Source organism: Scardinius erythrophthalmus (genome assembly GCF_964197995.2).
Source record: "Scardinius erythrophthalmus genome assembly, chromosome: 16".
Taxonomy (NCBI): Eukaryota; Metazoa; Chordata; class Actinopteri; order Cypriniformes; family Leuciscidae; genus Scardinius; species Scardinius erythrophthalmus.
Window position 1 is genome coordinate 36845465 of NC_138236.1, and position 14747 is coordinate 36860211.

Consider the following 14747-nt stretch of genomic DNA (forward strand, 5'->3'; position numbering starts at 1 on the left):
TTCAGGTCATACTTAGATGGGAGAGGTTATTATGTGAGTGTAGGAGATCATAAGTCTGAGTGGACATCCATGACATGCGGAGTCCCTCAAGGCTCAATTCTTGCGCCACTCCTGTTCAACCTGTATGTGCTCCCAATGAGCCAAATAATGAGAAAGAACCAAATTGCTTACCACAGCTATGCAGACGACACACAGCTCTACGTTTAGCCCTATCGCCTAACAATTACAGCCCCATTAGCCGCGTTTCCACTGTCGGGCCAGGGCCGGGCCAGGGCTTTAAACGGGCCGTGCCGGGCTAATGGCCTCGGGCCAATAGCACCAGGCATGCGTTTCCACTGTCGGGCCAGAAGCTCCACAGCGCTTCACTAAAACACGCCCGTAACACGCCTCTCTGGGACAACGTCACACTAACCCATCATTTCACCAACAAATGGAAGTTTTATCAGAAAACTAATCAGAAATCACTGGAAACAGCGTTGAAAACAAACACGATAAAAGCGGCCGTTTGCTAGCTTTTTTGTTTGTTTGTTTAGCAGCTACTTGAATATTTAAAACCCAAGCATCGATGTTTTACCACAGGTTTACAATAAAAAGTGATACATTGATCATAATGAATTAATTTATGTAAAAATTGCACATTTAGTCACTCAGAAATAAATTACCGTTAGGTCTATTTCACAAAAGAAAGAGGACACACTTACTTTTTCCGTCGCGTCTGTTTCTTTATCTGGTAACTTAGTTAGGCTACAGGACATATTTACATCACATTTAGAAAAAATGATAATTTCTACAAATATATGCCATACGACCTGAGGAGCTTTAGCACTCTCTCGACTCCCATACAGATATTTTCAGTCAGAGAAACAGAGGAAGCTCCCGAAAAAAAAAAGTTACTTTATTTTTTGATAGTCCGGTTTATAGAGACGAGACGTAGGCTATGACAGATAAAATAAAAACATGACTGTGATAGCCTTTAAGACTGATTTCTTCAAGCGTTCGCTATGTTGTTTTTTTTACTATGCGTATCTTCAAGCGTTTAGCTGCTACTATGTTTACTATGGTAACGGCTAGCGCGCATAGTCTTTTGCATCACAAACAGAAGGCATTCAAACATGAACGCGATTTAAATTATTTTATTTTTAAGTCTTTAATGCTGACAGAATCATCCGGCGCTGCCGTCTCCCAGCGGTAAACTCCTCCTCTGTTGGTAACCACTCCTCTAGCCCGAGCTGGCCCGCTTTGGCCCAAGGTATTCGACGGGCCAGAAATCCTGGCCGTTGGCCCCGATCAAGCCCCGGAAGTGACAGTGGAAACGCGACTGGCCCTGGCACGCACTAGCACGGCCCGGCCCTGGCCCGACAGTGGAAACGCGGCTATTGACTCGCTGTGCCAATGCATTGATGAAGTCAACAGTTGGATGTGTCAAAACTTTCTTCAGTTAAACAAAGACAAAACTGAAGTCATTGTGTTTGGAAACAAAGATGAAGTTCTCAAGGCGAACGCATACCTTCACTCTACCTTCAGACTGGGAAGAGAGGAGATTAAACAATGGAGAATATGGGGAAAATAATGTGTTTATTGAACATTCAAGCATGAAAACCTGTTCTAGTTGAGCCCAAAAACATAAAAGGGCATACTAGGCCCCATTCAAGAAGCTTTGATGGAAAATTAAAAAAGTTCTGTAAATCTCAATAAAAATACAATTTTATATTAAATTTAATTTTCTTCTGTAAATTAAAAGAATGATTCGCAAATGAAACATGACTATGGTTTGAAGCCAGTTTTGAGTTTTCTTTGTGGTGAGTTGCTGTAATGGCGATGATTCCAAGAGTTTGAAGAATTGAGCCATATCAAAGCTGAAAGCAAACAAGGCACCAGGCACAGATGGTTATCCGTCTGAATGGTACAAAATATTTAGACCCCAAGTAATCCCACAGTCATGGAGAGAAGCGGTAATTTCAATTATTCCAAAGGAAGGGAAAGATAAGAAGGAATGCAGTTCATATAGACCGATATCCGTCCTAAATGTGGACTATAAATTATTTGCTTCAATCTTGGAGGTTATCATCCCTGAGTTGGTGGATCTTCATCAAACTGGCTTCATACAAAACAGGCAAACACAGGATAATATTAGGAGAGCATTGCAAGTAATGAGTCATGTTGTAACAAAAAATATAAGCGCAATGTTGATGAGTCTAGATGCTGAGAAAGCTTTCGACTCTGTTGGATCATGGGATTACTTGTATCAATTATTGGCAAGATTCGGGTTTAATGATCATTTTATTCAGTGTATTAAAGCGTTATATTCCTCACCAGTAGCTAGGATAAAAATTAATGGTCACTTGTCTGAAACAATCCATTTGGAAAGAGGAACACGTCAGAACCCTTAAGTCCGGCTCTGTTTGCCCTGTTCATTGAGCCTTTGGCCCAAGCAAAGAGAGGGATCTTGATTAAAGGAGATGAACATAAGATCACAAATCTAAAGTCTAGTATTCCTAAATCGATGACCCTTTTAAAAACATATAATTTATATTCTGGGTTCTCAAACCCTTATTTATAATTTTAGACCCAATCTGCTTATAAGAAGGCAATATGACTTCAATTGGAAATCTCGATCAATAAAATATTTGGGGAGAACTCTAACAAAAGATATACCGAAACTCTTTGAAAGTAATTATGGTCCTGTTAATAAGGAGGTAAAATCTGATATCTCTAAATGGACCCTGCTCCCATTAGATATGAGTAATCGAATAGAAATAATTAAAATGAACATGCTACCACGGATGCTTTATCTTTTTCAATCACTGCCTCCCGGAGTATTGCAAAAACATTTTAATGAATGGGATGGTATGATTTCAAGGTTTGTCTGGAATGGTAGAAGACCTAGAATAAGGTTTAAAACCTTGCAGTTGACAAAAGAAAAGGGAGGGAGAGCTCTACCATCCCTTCAGGACTATTATTATGCTGCACAATTGAAACCCTTAGTAAGTTGGTGTATACCAAGCTATGAATCAAGATGGAAAACCCTAGAAGTTTCACAGATAGACACACCTATACAGTCGATACTTGGAAATAAAAATCTAGCTGAAAGGAGCTATAACAGATTGAGGACTTGGACTTTATTTCCATTGAGGGTATGGTTTAGAGTATTGAAGAAACTGCAGTTAGAGAAACAAGCTGGAGTTTTATGTTGGATAACATTTGACCCAGGGTTTGAGCCGGCTGGGGTAGACGAGAGATTTAAAAAATGGGTTTGGAGAGGTATCACATCTCACTGTTCAGTCATCTCTAATGGGAAATTACAGAGTTATCAGGCACTTTCAAATACATTTGGACTAGAAAAGCAGGATTTTTATAGATAACAAAAAAATTAAAAGTTCATTGACAGAAGATTATAATTTAATTACAATATTTTCCAATGCGTACACATTAAAAGATAGCAAAAGCCTGGTTTCAGGATTGTAAGGAAGTATGCAAGCATCCAAGGACCATTCGTCAATATACATTAAACAAAAATGTGAGAAAGAGTCTGACTCACAAATATAACAGATGAAGACTGGGCAGATATATGTGTGATACAGGCAAATACCACAAACTCAAGATCCTGGAGGGAATTTGGATGGAAGAATTTGGTACGATTTTTTTATAACTCCCAAATTAACAGCACTCCACACAGGCGCACAGAGCCGTGGCTTTAGCTGGAGGCAATGTGAGACCCCGATGGCTAATCATTACCATAGTTTCTGGGCCTGCCCAAAAATAAAATTGTTTTGGCAAGAAGTAGTGGCAGAGATTGGGAAAATAATGGGAGTAGAGGTTGATTTTTCGTTCACCACATTATATTAAGGTAAAATACCAGAAAATGTTTTTAGACAAGGATAAATACTTATTAAAAATATTGTTAGCAAGCAGTAGGAAAGCAATAACCCGTAAATGGTTGCAGGTTGACCCTCCAACAAAGGATCAATGGCTAGGGATCGTAAATGAAATGTACAGTATGGAGAGACTTACATTTATATTAAGGCTCAAATCTGAAATATTTAACAAGTATTGGGGAAAATGGATTATGTATGTAAACCATTGAGGAAAGTGTGATAATGTATATCAAGATGTTGGAAATATTTTGTGTACTGATATTATAGCATCCATGATAACTTTGTGTTCTTTGTTCCAATAATAAAAAAAAAAAAAAAAAAAAAATAAATATATATATATATATATATATATATTATAATTCAGAACAGCGTGTATTCTAATGAGACATTCAGATTTGGCAATCATATTATCTCAATTACAACAAATTACTTTAGTACGAATCCAAATGAACATGTCGACCATTTATTATTGTACAATATCTGCTCTAGGAAAGCTGGCTAGAGTGCACTCGATCTTAATTATACTTCCTCTATTAAAAAATAAATAAATAATCCACCCACACAATAACTGGTTAAAAGTCCTGTGAGTCTAAACCATTTGAAGCACTCAAGCTCTCACGGAGGAGGCCTGTCTGTGCTCAGGATCTGAAAGCTTATGAGACCCTCGAGTCCACATGTTCATGTTTACGAGATGCCCGTACATGAACGCCACTACGACGTGATGACTGTCAGTTAAAGAATCATGTTGGAAGCCAAAAGGAATTGGTCATAAATAAGTTTATATTGTGAACGTAGACTGTGAAATTCAGTTTCGTGTTCTGCTAATGAACAATAAAGCTTGCCAGAAAATATATAACTCATTTAGCCAGTTCATACAACAACAACAGACCCATGCGACTAAATTTCCCATTATTCTCTATGGCAGCGCTAAATAGATAAATGACATAATGCTGCAGTCGCACACCTAATGCACATCATTTGCTGTTCATTTTCTTGCAATAACACTATAAAGCTTCCAGTCTTTGTGAGTAAGTGCAAAAAGGGAAAAAGGAATGCATCCATTTTTTTTTTTTTTTTAACCAAAGGGCAGCATTAGTTCAGGTCAGTCCCGCATGAAACGACCCATCTGAGGTGTGAGCGACTGCTGGTTCGTCTCGTCCTCCATCTCTAATTGTACTGGGAATGAGAGCCTGAGAGTTTTGAACCCACTTTTTTTTGCTCTTATGTGTATATACAAGAACTGCATCCCAAATAAAAGTTTTGTTTAAAATATATGTGTGTGTACAATTAGTTTGTATTAATACACACATATGCATGTATACATTTAAAGGAACACTCCACCGTTTTTTGAAATAGGGCTTATTCCCCTTCTTTCCTACATTTCGATAGGTGGGCAAATGCATTTTTGTCTCAGTGCATGCATTGTTGTAGTTTGACAGTGTCGGCACTAGCTTAGCTTAGCATAATGAATGGAATCCTTTGTTGCCAGCTAGCATGTCCTGAGTAAAAGTGATACTTGTTGTGAATACGCAGGCCACAAGAAGTAATTAGGTGGGTTTTTTACATTTTTATATCACTTTTACTCAGGACATGCTAGCTGGCAACAAAGGATTCCATTCATTATGCTAAGCTAAGCTAGCGCCGACCCTGTCAAACTACAACAATGCATGCACTGAGACAAAAATGCATTTGCCCACCTATCTAAATGTAGGAAAGAAGGTGAATAAGCCCTATTTCAAAAAACGGTGGAGTGTTCCTTTAAGAATATTTGCATGTATATACTGTATTTATACATTTATTTACACTTATATATAAATAATAAAGAAATTCTTAAATATATACAGTACATGCATGTGTGTGTATTTACATATACTAAATAATTATACACACTGCACACATATATATTATGTAAACACAAACTTTTATTTTGTGATTTATATATATTTTATATATATTATGTGTAATAATTGCTATTATGTGTAACAAAGTCCACTAGAGGCAAGCTTGACGAACCCAAGTGCAGTTTTATTAACATTAAACTGAACGAAATACTAAATAATAGCGATGGGACGGTCTAAACGCAGTTTTCAAAGCACTATTGTATCACACACTCTGCCGATGCTTGTGTCGAAATGACAGTACCACGTGATTAATGACGTTTGAAGCTTCGACTCGAGACAGCTGGTCTGAAAAAAAATTGGCGCTTTGCGACCTCATGCTTAAAAAGGGAAATGATTATGGAGGAGGCATTATTTAAATGATTTAACACCACACTTCCCTGTAACATAATTTATATTTTTTACTATAATTATGATCACATAATTGTATATTTTATATTATTGATCAATATGCGAATCTGTGGTCTCATTGGCAGAGATTAATTTAGATGAGATTAGATAGAACTGTATTGATCCCACTCTTTTGTATGTCACGGACCTTCGGAGCTTTTGTTTGGTCACCCTTTTCTGCTCCGCTGTGATTTGTTAGATATGGCGGAGAAAACATGACCGTGACCACCAGATGTCGCTAATACGCATTGTGTTAAAAGCTTTGAGTAATGAACCTTTTTTTTGGCACAATTTGATTAAAACGCCTCAAATGCCTCAGAAAGCCTTGGTTTCCCATCACTGCTAAATAAACAAAGGCTTGATTTGACTTGACTTGCCCATAAACCGAAACATAAACTCACCAACAATGGTTACAGGGAACAAAGCTAGACCTGATGACAATGGAAACATGAGAGCTGTTAACACACAGAGACTAATGACTAAACAAGGAACACCTGTGAACAATCAAGATGATCAACCAATAAGAAAATGACACATAAGACTCAGGAAACACGATCACAGGAGGGCAAGGAATCACATGACAAGAAATCAGGAAACATGACAAAATAAAAGACATGAAACTTAAACTTGAAACAAAACCAAATATATGTAAAATACAAAGTAAATATTAGTAATAGTATTTTTTTTTATTTAATTTTGCAAAGTAAGTATTAGTAATGTCTAGTTAGATGTTAAAACGTGTAATGAACATGCTTGAAACATGCTAGCAATGACATCATCATAAGACATGTTGGCTCAGTCTAGAAAGCATGCTAAATCATGCTAAAAACACCTAGAAACAGGTTAATAATGCCTAACAACACTTAAGAAATGCTAATATGCTAGAAATGCCTATGTGGGCTGATTTAATTACTTATAAGGTTAGTGATCTAATTGTGTATAAAAACTGATTATTGGGAAATAGTGCAAATTACGTTTTGAAAGTATCTTGATGCTTCAAATAATGATTGTATCAATTACACCGTCACACCAGTAGGTGGCGACAACTGTGTTAAAAGACCTATTAGTCGTCATTGAATCATTTATTCAAGAGATCCGTTTAAAAGCACTGATTCATCCAGTAAGAAAACAAGTATTTATGAGTGAGTCATTGAATCATTCATTCAGTTTTTTAAATAATTCATTGAAATTATTTTAACATTTTTAAATTGACTCTATAAATGATCATTTTTTGTCTGAGCCTTTAGTAAATTACATGTTATTTTGTTTAGTTCATAATCGTAGGAGAATCACAATCTCTATTTTAAACCAAAAAAATCGTGATTCTCAATTTGTCCAGGATCGTGCAGCTCTTGTCTGAAGTGGTCTAATACGGTCTGTCAGAGATTACATTTGTTTTCCTTTCCTCACCTGACTTTCATTCTGTCTTACAGTAAGACCTTCAAGCCTCAAGCTTTAAAATGGTTTCATACTTTCAGGCAGGCTTTGTCAAGCCAACATCAAAGTGTGTCATCAGACTTTATCTATATGTTATTAGCTTAGCAACATGCTAACAGGAAACTTGAAATCAGTCACAAGTCGAGTCTCCTGTCATACACTAACACTACATTGTATTTATATCTAGTTGCATCAATTTGGTTAAGTAAAGGAGGCTGCTTTAGATGGCAGTTGTCTGTGTTGGCAGCTCAGTGTGAGTGTGTGTGTTAATTCACTCTCTGTCTCTGTCGGATGTGTTGAAGTGGCACAGCATGTTCCTGCGATTCACATAGACTCTCATTTTCTCAGTAGTGGAGGTGTGTGTGTGTATCTGCATAACTGTGCTGTCCAGTAAAGTAAAAAAAAAAAAAAAAAAAAGTAAAACAATTATTATGTAAAGAAACATATTTTCCTTCCATCTTTCATAAATGTGAGTGTACACATCTTTATGATTATTTTCAAAACCGTTTAAAATATATTGCTAAAATGATCATGAATTTTAAATTCATAAATAGCATTTACGTTTTGGCAAGTTGCACACTCCTGACAACCTGAGCTAACCTTGCCTTGTCAAATTATCAGATTTTTTAAGATATTTGTTGGCCTTGATACACATTCAGGAGGGTTGTCATGATATCATTTAATATATATATTGCATGTTGGTTGCATCACATGGCAGACAAAAAGTTACCAAATATGTATACTATTTTAACAAAACTGGATTTGTTTTTAAGGATTTTTTTTCCCATTGTGATATCATGACAGTTATGCCCAGACATTTTTGTCTGCATTACACAATGCATATTTGAATAAATTAATAGATCTGGACAAAAAAAAATTGCACTATTGCTTAAGGGTTGTTCAAAGCCCAAAATATGCAATTAAACAACCATCCAGAACAACTTCACAGCAACACCACTGGCATCTCTCCACAACTCGCTCGCGTCATGCCTGAGTTTTGCACAGCCAAACAGCACTCATATTTTCACATCCAGTTCATCAAAGCACTCTCTCAATCAGCCCTGACTATGCAGTCATGAATCATGTATGCAAATATTTCTGTCTGCACTAAAGCGGATCGCCAAACACTTGCTACCTTGCATCACTTTTTCCACTGTTTAAGAGATTTGTGCGTTGCCATGGATACTCTATAAATGGCTTCAGAAATGTTCTCTATAGCCTTGTTGAACCAGGTTTTATTTGAAAACATGGATGGGTTTGAATAGAGAGATGTAGCCTTTGGTTCGGCTCTCCTGCAGTGCTTGGCTCTTTGAGCGTTTTGTTTGCCTCTTACACCTCGCACTGTGTCCAAGTCAGATCTAAGCGTGTTTGCAGACTGAGTCCTGGCAGGCCTGTTTGGCTGATAACATCCTCTTCTGCAATGCATGCTGTGAGAAACCAAAGCACAAATTACATGGGCATCTTTGGTGAGCATTTTTTGGGTCCTTGTATCTGTCATTACTTATTACTACTTTTATTATTATTACTTAAGTGGGCGGCTCCTTTAAGGCTTGTCAGTAAACGTCAGTATCTATATTGCTTAAATTATCATGAATTTTAAATTAATAAATATAATTTATGTCTCGGTGAGTTGGACCACGACATTTGACAACCTGAGCTAACCTTGCCTTGTCAAATTATCATTTTTTTCAAGATATTTGTTGGCCTTGACACACATTCAGAAGGGTTGTCATGATATTTAAATATATATATATATATATACTGTATATATTTGATATGTTGGTTGCATCACGTGGCAGACAATAAATACCAAATATTTATAGTATTTTAACAAAACTGCTTATATTTTATTTTTAAGAACTAATAATAAAAGACTAGCCAAATTTATTAATAAGATTTTTTCGAATTAAAGAAAAATGTTATGATTGGCTAACGTCATTGCATGGGAGACTGTATCAACGTTCACGCGCTATTGCGTGTGACTAAGGGTATATGACGTTATACTTAAAACGGAGAGTTTTCCGTGTATTTTGTCAAATCGATCCCCATTCACACGTATCCGCGAAAACGACTGAAAACGGTGTATTCTGCTGTGCGGCCAGTAGATGGCGATGAAACACTATAGACTGAACACGTAATACGTATGTGCATGATGTCATCGTCTTCAGAGATTAGCATTTTTGTTTTTTTACACGGAGACCGTTTTCAAAAACGTCCAATTTGAAACCCGTTTTCAAAAGTTCGCGTTTTCAGGCACCCAAAACGCCGTTTTCGTGTAAATGAACGGCCAAAACGCATAAAAAGTTTTGCGTTTTTAGTTGAAACCGGTGTCGTGTAAACAGCCCCTAAGTCATTTGAAGACATTATCCATGTAAAAAAAAGACAGCATAATGAAATAATTTACTGTTTCTGATGCAGCTGCTGTCAGAGCCATTTTACAAAACAATCTGCAGTCAAATGCTCCAAACAAACATACAGTTCTCTGACGCAATCCGGGACGCTCTTAAAAATAACCCATCTGTTTGTTCCCTGATACTCGGGTCCTTCTGAAGTCTGACTAAAAAGCTGTTTAAACAGGTCTTTTACTCTTCGGCCTTGCTTTACTCTTCCATCTGTCCTGTTGTTGGGACGTGACGCTCGTGTCAGGTGTAGACATGTCAGCTGTTTAGTGACTGAACGCCAGTGGGCGGGGCCTGTGTTGCAATGATGTTAAATGATTCGTTGATGTCTTGCTCCAGAGGGAGTCATATGCAAATGTTTTCATGTTTATAATAGTGTTGTAGAACTCCAGACCGAACTTGATCCTGAGACCATTTTCTGAAGGTCTGGGTCTTGTCTCTGACTCATGTATCAGTTTGATTTTATACAAATGTTCAATGAACAAGAAGTTACTATTACAGTCCCCCTGTAGTCAATCATTTTATCCCTTAAAACTCATCTTTGATCACCAAAATGACATATTTAAAAATTTTTCCTTGAAAAAAAATTCTTCATGCCTTAAAATAGCTTGAATGTAACTCTACACCCTTGCCTCATTTAGTATGTGTGGTTCTATGAATATGCAAATGAGCCCCGCCTCCACTCACTCAGCTCAGAGATCCACTGGTTGATGATCACATGTTGATCTGATTGGTTACAAGGTAGTTTGTGACGTCAGAAACACCAGCGATTTCAAAGCGTGTTTCTGAGACTGTCTTTGGTTCACTGCAGTTTTAAGGAGAAAATACTCAGCAATGCTGTCGACTTATGAATTTACACATGGTTTGTCTTAAAGCATATTAAAAACACCATATAGACATACAAACAACATTAAAACTTGATTTTCACCACAGGGAGACTCAAGTTTTTGCTTTATTTCGCCAACGAAAATAGTTTCAAACAAATCCATAGCTGTTGTGCATTCCTAAGCAACACACTCATTACTCGTTGTTTCGTTACTGTTTCGTAATCAGCTGCTTTTTACAAATTGGTTGAATAAATGATTCCGTGACTCGCTTATTAAGTGATATAGTGATTTCTATATTCAAAGTGTTACTTTTGAAACATTAATTATTTGTACCAATTTAACGTCTGTGGCTCCTCTGCAGTGCAAAGATGAATTTTGTTTGTTCGTTTGATTAGTAACAGCTTTGTATAGTGTCTTATTATTCTAATTGTATTAATTAATTAAATACAAGACATTTTACAGGCAGTAAATGATGTTGATGAATTCTAAGAGGTGCTGGTGTGGTCTTGGTCTCAGCACATGCTGGTCTTGACTTGGTCTCGGTTTAGGTGGTCTTGACTACATCACTAGTTTATGACGAGTAGGATCTTCTAAGCTAAAAAAAAAAACAAAAAAAAACATGCATGATGTTTTAATGGTACAAAGACCCCTTACATGCCAAAGGATCAAATAAAATTTGATTTCTTATGTTATGACCCCTAACAGTGTTTACACACCTCAAGAAGTCAATCTACTGGCTATTGTTCTCCCTACACATCAAACTGAAGAAAAAATGACACTCATGACCTTTAAGCATTTCACAAAGTTCTCGCATTGTCTTGTTCAGAACTCATTTGGTAACTCGCTCTGCTCAAATGAGTTGAAGATTTGAATACCCTGATTAGAGCGCTCTCAAATGAGACGGCTACACCCCTTCCCTCTTCCGCCTCTTCGTGTAAGTGTGAAACGTCCTTCCTGCGAGTGCGTCCGAGTCGCTAATGAGCGCAGTGCTGAGGAAACGTCAACATTTGGGCCCCTTCAATTATTTCTATTGGTTTTGCACTCGGGAAGCGAAGCCTCTTGTGAGTGAGACCGCTAATGGCTAGTGACAGAGAGGAGCGAGATCTCACAACCCAAGTGTTGGCTTTTCATATCACATCCTTTCAGTTCTCGGCAGCCCAGCTGAGCCTTTTGGCCTGAACCTTCGTTATTATGCATAGCTTCCTCTTTTCCATCATCTGCCTCGTCCTTTCTGCCTCACCCCCAAGAGTTTCTGTTTTCAGCCTAAGTCTGAATGCGTGTGTGTGTGTGTGTTGAGACTTCGAGCAGTTCATGAGGCTTTCTTCGAGCCTCGTTCTTCACTCCAAATGTGAGGGCAGACGCTCATTTTATGCCAGTAAATTGAACGTTTTCTGCCAGAACAGCTGAGGCTATATGACATCATCTTGGAGAGATTAGGGAAGTTGATAATACTTGAACAGAGAAGGCCATTAGCATCCCCATTCCTCTAAATGGTGCTAGCTCAGTTAGCACAGGATACCCCCGAAAGTATGCAACCTGCTGTTTTATTGCCTACTGAATGATGCAGTTGCGGGATCCACCAGCAGTGATTAACTTTCCCATGATTAAACCTGACCCTTTAATTATAGTATTGCAAACAGCAACCAAAATGGAGGTCCTGAACACTTTTCTGATTCATAAAGTAATGACAATGAGTCATTGAATCATTCACTCAACCAATTTATTAAAAAAACATTGATTCATTCAGTAACGCCACTATTGAAACATGCAAAGGTTTGATCCTGCTTTGGCTTCGTATGGAAGTATTTTCGTTGGCAGACCAGAAATAAGTAATGTATTTACATATAAGTTTAGGGTCAGGAAAGAAATTAAATTAAAACACAGAAATTTAGAATTATTCAACAAGGATGCATTACAAGTGACAAAACATATATTTATAATGTTTCAAAATGATTTCTTTTTTAAACAAATGTTGTTATTTTCTATTCCCTTTCTATTCATAAAAAAATGATTTCAACATTAATTATAATCAGAAATGTTTCTTTAGCATGTTTGTAGCATGATTCGAACATGACATGCTGCGTTCACTCCAGGTGGTACAAGCTCTCTGAAAATACTCGTATTTTTACAATACACATGTATTGTGATTGATTACTGAACAGAACCCTAAACTTTTGAACATTAGTGTATATTTTAGATAAATCAGTTATATTAACATATGGTGTGAATCCTGTCTTGCAGCCTCTTCTGGATGCGTTGGCCGATCTCCCTGAATGGTATGGAGTCAAAGGCATGCAGGCCAACTGGATTGGCGACTGTTCAGGCTGCTTCTTCAACCACATATTGAAGGTACTGAATGCTTCATCTATGAATTTCCCTTTCAGCTCTTGTGCAGCCAGACTGGATTTGCATTTATCAGCTCCACAGCTCTTTTCAGAGGTGTATTTAATGCTAACTGCTCACAAGGCGTTCGCTGTGAAATGATGAATTTCCATGCTGGCATATGAGCGGGTGCGTTACATCAGGTTTGATTCAGAATTTGGCTGTGTACTGCGTGTACAGCTTTGTTTCTTCAAATCTGTTGTTTCTGTTGTGGGAGGATATTTGTGCTTATAAAGGTCCTAATTTGATTTCCAGCACAGAGAGTGCCTGTTTGCCCAAATCTGTTTATCTATTGCATGTCTTTCTCTCTCTCCCAGGCGGATGGTCATGACACAGGGGAGGTGTTGTCTGCATACACCTGTTCTCCAGAGGCCGTGTTCGGAGCCGCTTATGTCTCAGTCCTGTCCTCACACCGGCTGCTGCACGGCTCCAGTGCCCTCAAACCAGCTCTGCTCAGAGCCCTGAGACCTGGGAGAGGTGAGACACACACACACACACACACACACACACACACACACACACACACACACACAGTCACACATGCACACTCACACCTCACACCGACTGCTGCACGGCTCCAGTGCCCTCAAACCAGCTCTGTTCAGAGCCCTGAGACCTGGGAGAGGTGAGACACACACACACACACACACACACACACACACAGTCACACATGCACACACACACCTCACACCGACTGCTGCACGGCTCCAGTGCCCTCAAACCAGCTCTGCTCAGAGCCCTGAGACCTGGGAGAGGTAAGACACACACACACACACACACACAGTCACACATGCACACACACACCTCACACCGACTGCTGCACGGCTCCAGTGCCCTCAAACCAGCTCTGCTAAGAGCCCTGAGACCTGGGAGAGGTGAGACACAAACACACACACACACTTAGGGCCCTATTTTAACGATCTGAAACACAAGTATCAAACGCGAAACACAAGTAACCTTGTGGGCGGATCTCGGGCGCTGTTGCTATTATACCGGCGGGATAAATGACTCTTGCGCTCGATGCAAATCTAAAATGTGTTGGTCTGAAGCAGCTTCATTACTCATAGGTGTGGTTTGGGCATAACGTGAAATAAACCAATCAGAGCGTCATCTCACATTCCCTTTAAGAGCAGGCGCGCTTGTTCCATGGCGGATTGCTATTATAACGGCGGATTTGCCTGGAGCGGTTCACAGCCGAGGAGACCGACGTTCTCGTCAGGGCCGTAAAACACAGAGAAGTGACATTGGGAATGGAGAAACACACCCAAATTAGCTTCGGTTAAACAGGCGAATGATAATTTGGGTAAATGTTAGATTTAGCTAGATTTATGCCTATTTTTTTCACATCTTCATGGACACAACAATGATTTCCCTCATGTGGAATATTTTTCCTTGTAATTACGTTTGGTTTGCAAAAATGAAAACTGCTGCGTCTGTGTAGAGTAGAGAAGTAAAGTGTATGTGCGTTGTGCACACGCTACATTATGGCCAAGCATGTGCCCTTAAAATAGCATCTGAACGTGCCACTGAAAACGCGCC

At 38.5% G+C, this 14747-nt stretch overlaps 1 protein-coding gene across 2 annotated transcripts in view; it reads left to right on the forward strand.

Moving 5' to 3' along the window:
• Window positions 1–14747, forward strand: part of lars2 (leucyl-tRNA synthetase 2, mitochondrial) — a 125306-nt gene that overhangs the window by 53422 nt on the left and 57137 nt on the right. For both annotated transcript variants that reach the window (XM_081389302.1, XM_081389303.1), the window contains 2 exons: window positions 13068–13175; window positions 13526–13685. In XM_081389302.1, the coding sequence (XP_081245428.1) occupies window positions 13068–13175; window positions 13526–13685 (268 nt within the window). The remainder of the gene's footprint in view (window positions 1–13067; window positions 13176–13525; window positions 13686–14747) is intronic.